The 920-nt window shown below is 60.0% G+C and overlaps 1 protein-coding gene across 1 annotated transcript in view; it reads right to left on the reverse strand.

Annotated features, from left to right (window-relative positions):
• GABRA6 (gamma-aminobutyric acid type A receptor alpha6 subunit) overlaps positions 1-207 on the reverse strand; it is a 25,958-nt gene extending 25,751 nt beyond the window's left edge. Inside the window, exon 1 of the mRNA XM_026091363.1 lies at positions 170-207. Within this exon, the coding sequence (XP_025947148.1) occupies positions 170-207 (38 nt within the window). The remainder of the gene's footprint in view (positions 1-169) is intronic.
• Positions 208-920: the final 713 nt, after the last annotated feature.

Genomic DNA, 920 nt, shown 5'->3' on the forward strand with positions numbered 1-920 from the left:
CCCCGCTCCCGCCTCAGCCCCCTCACAACAGCCCTTCGCGCCTCGCTCCCGCCTCAGCCCCCCGCGGCCCCTCAGGAGCCGGCCCCCGGGCAGAGCAGCGCGGGAGGGGGCCCCGCCGCCCCTGGGGCCGCCGCGGGGCTCGGCGGCGGCGGAGGGGGGGCTCGCTCACCTCAGGGCGACGCAGAGCCAGGCGCAGAGCCAAGCCATGCCGCAGGTGGGCGGCGAGGACGCCCCGGCGCCCTCAGCCCGCTCAGCCGCCGCGAGTTGCGGCGCTCATGGGCGCCGCTCGCCCTGGCGCCCGTCCCCTCGGTGCCCGGCGGGGGCCGGGGCCGGGGCCGGGGCAGTGCGTGCCCGTCGGAGCCGCCGCCGCCGCCCGGCTCCTCCGCCTGCTCCGCTGGGGGATCGGGCTGGAGAGCAGCGACAGTAATCGAAGAAGGCGTTGGGGGAGATTAAAAGGAAGAAATCCAATGCTAGTTTTGGCATGGAGTTAGCAGGGACCCGTTAGGAAATCTGGAAAAGCGCTGGCATCTTGCTGATCGAGATTATGTCAGAAATGGCCTCAGCTTTTATTATGTTTATGGTCCACGGAGAGATTATGCGGCTTCTGCATCATTAGAACTTCGGAAAAAAAACTATGGTTTTCCAATTTGCTGGGTTTTTTTGACCTTTCCCAACAGATTTCCTCATGATCAGTCCTTTAGAGCTGTAGAGAGTGCGTGAATATCTTATAGTCAGTATACTGATATCTAAACATTCAACTTTCAAAGCTGATTCAGGGTTTGGGGGGGGGAAGGGGTCTTTTTTTTTCTCCCCTCCTTTAATAATAAGCTGTTTTGAAGGGTTACACGCACAGATTTTGCTCGGACTTTAAACCAGGGCATTATCAGGACTTCTGTTAGAATTGGAGCTCCTTACTTTTA

The sequence above is a fragment of the Apteryx rowi genome, unplaced genomic scaffold (genome assembly GCF_003343035.1).
Source record: "Apteryx rowi isolate R43461 unplaced genomic scaffold, aptRow1 scaffold_90, whole genome shotgun sequence".
In the NCBI taxonomy this organism is placed as follows: Eukaryota; Metazoa; Chordata; class Aves; order Apterygiformes; family Apterygidae; genus Apteryx; species Apteryx rowi.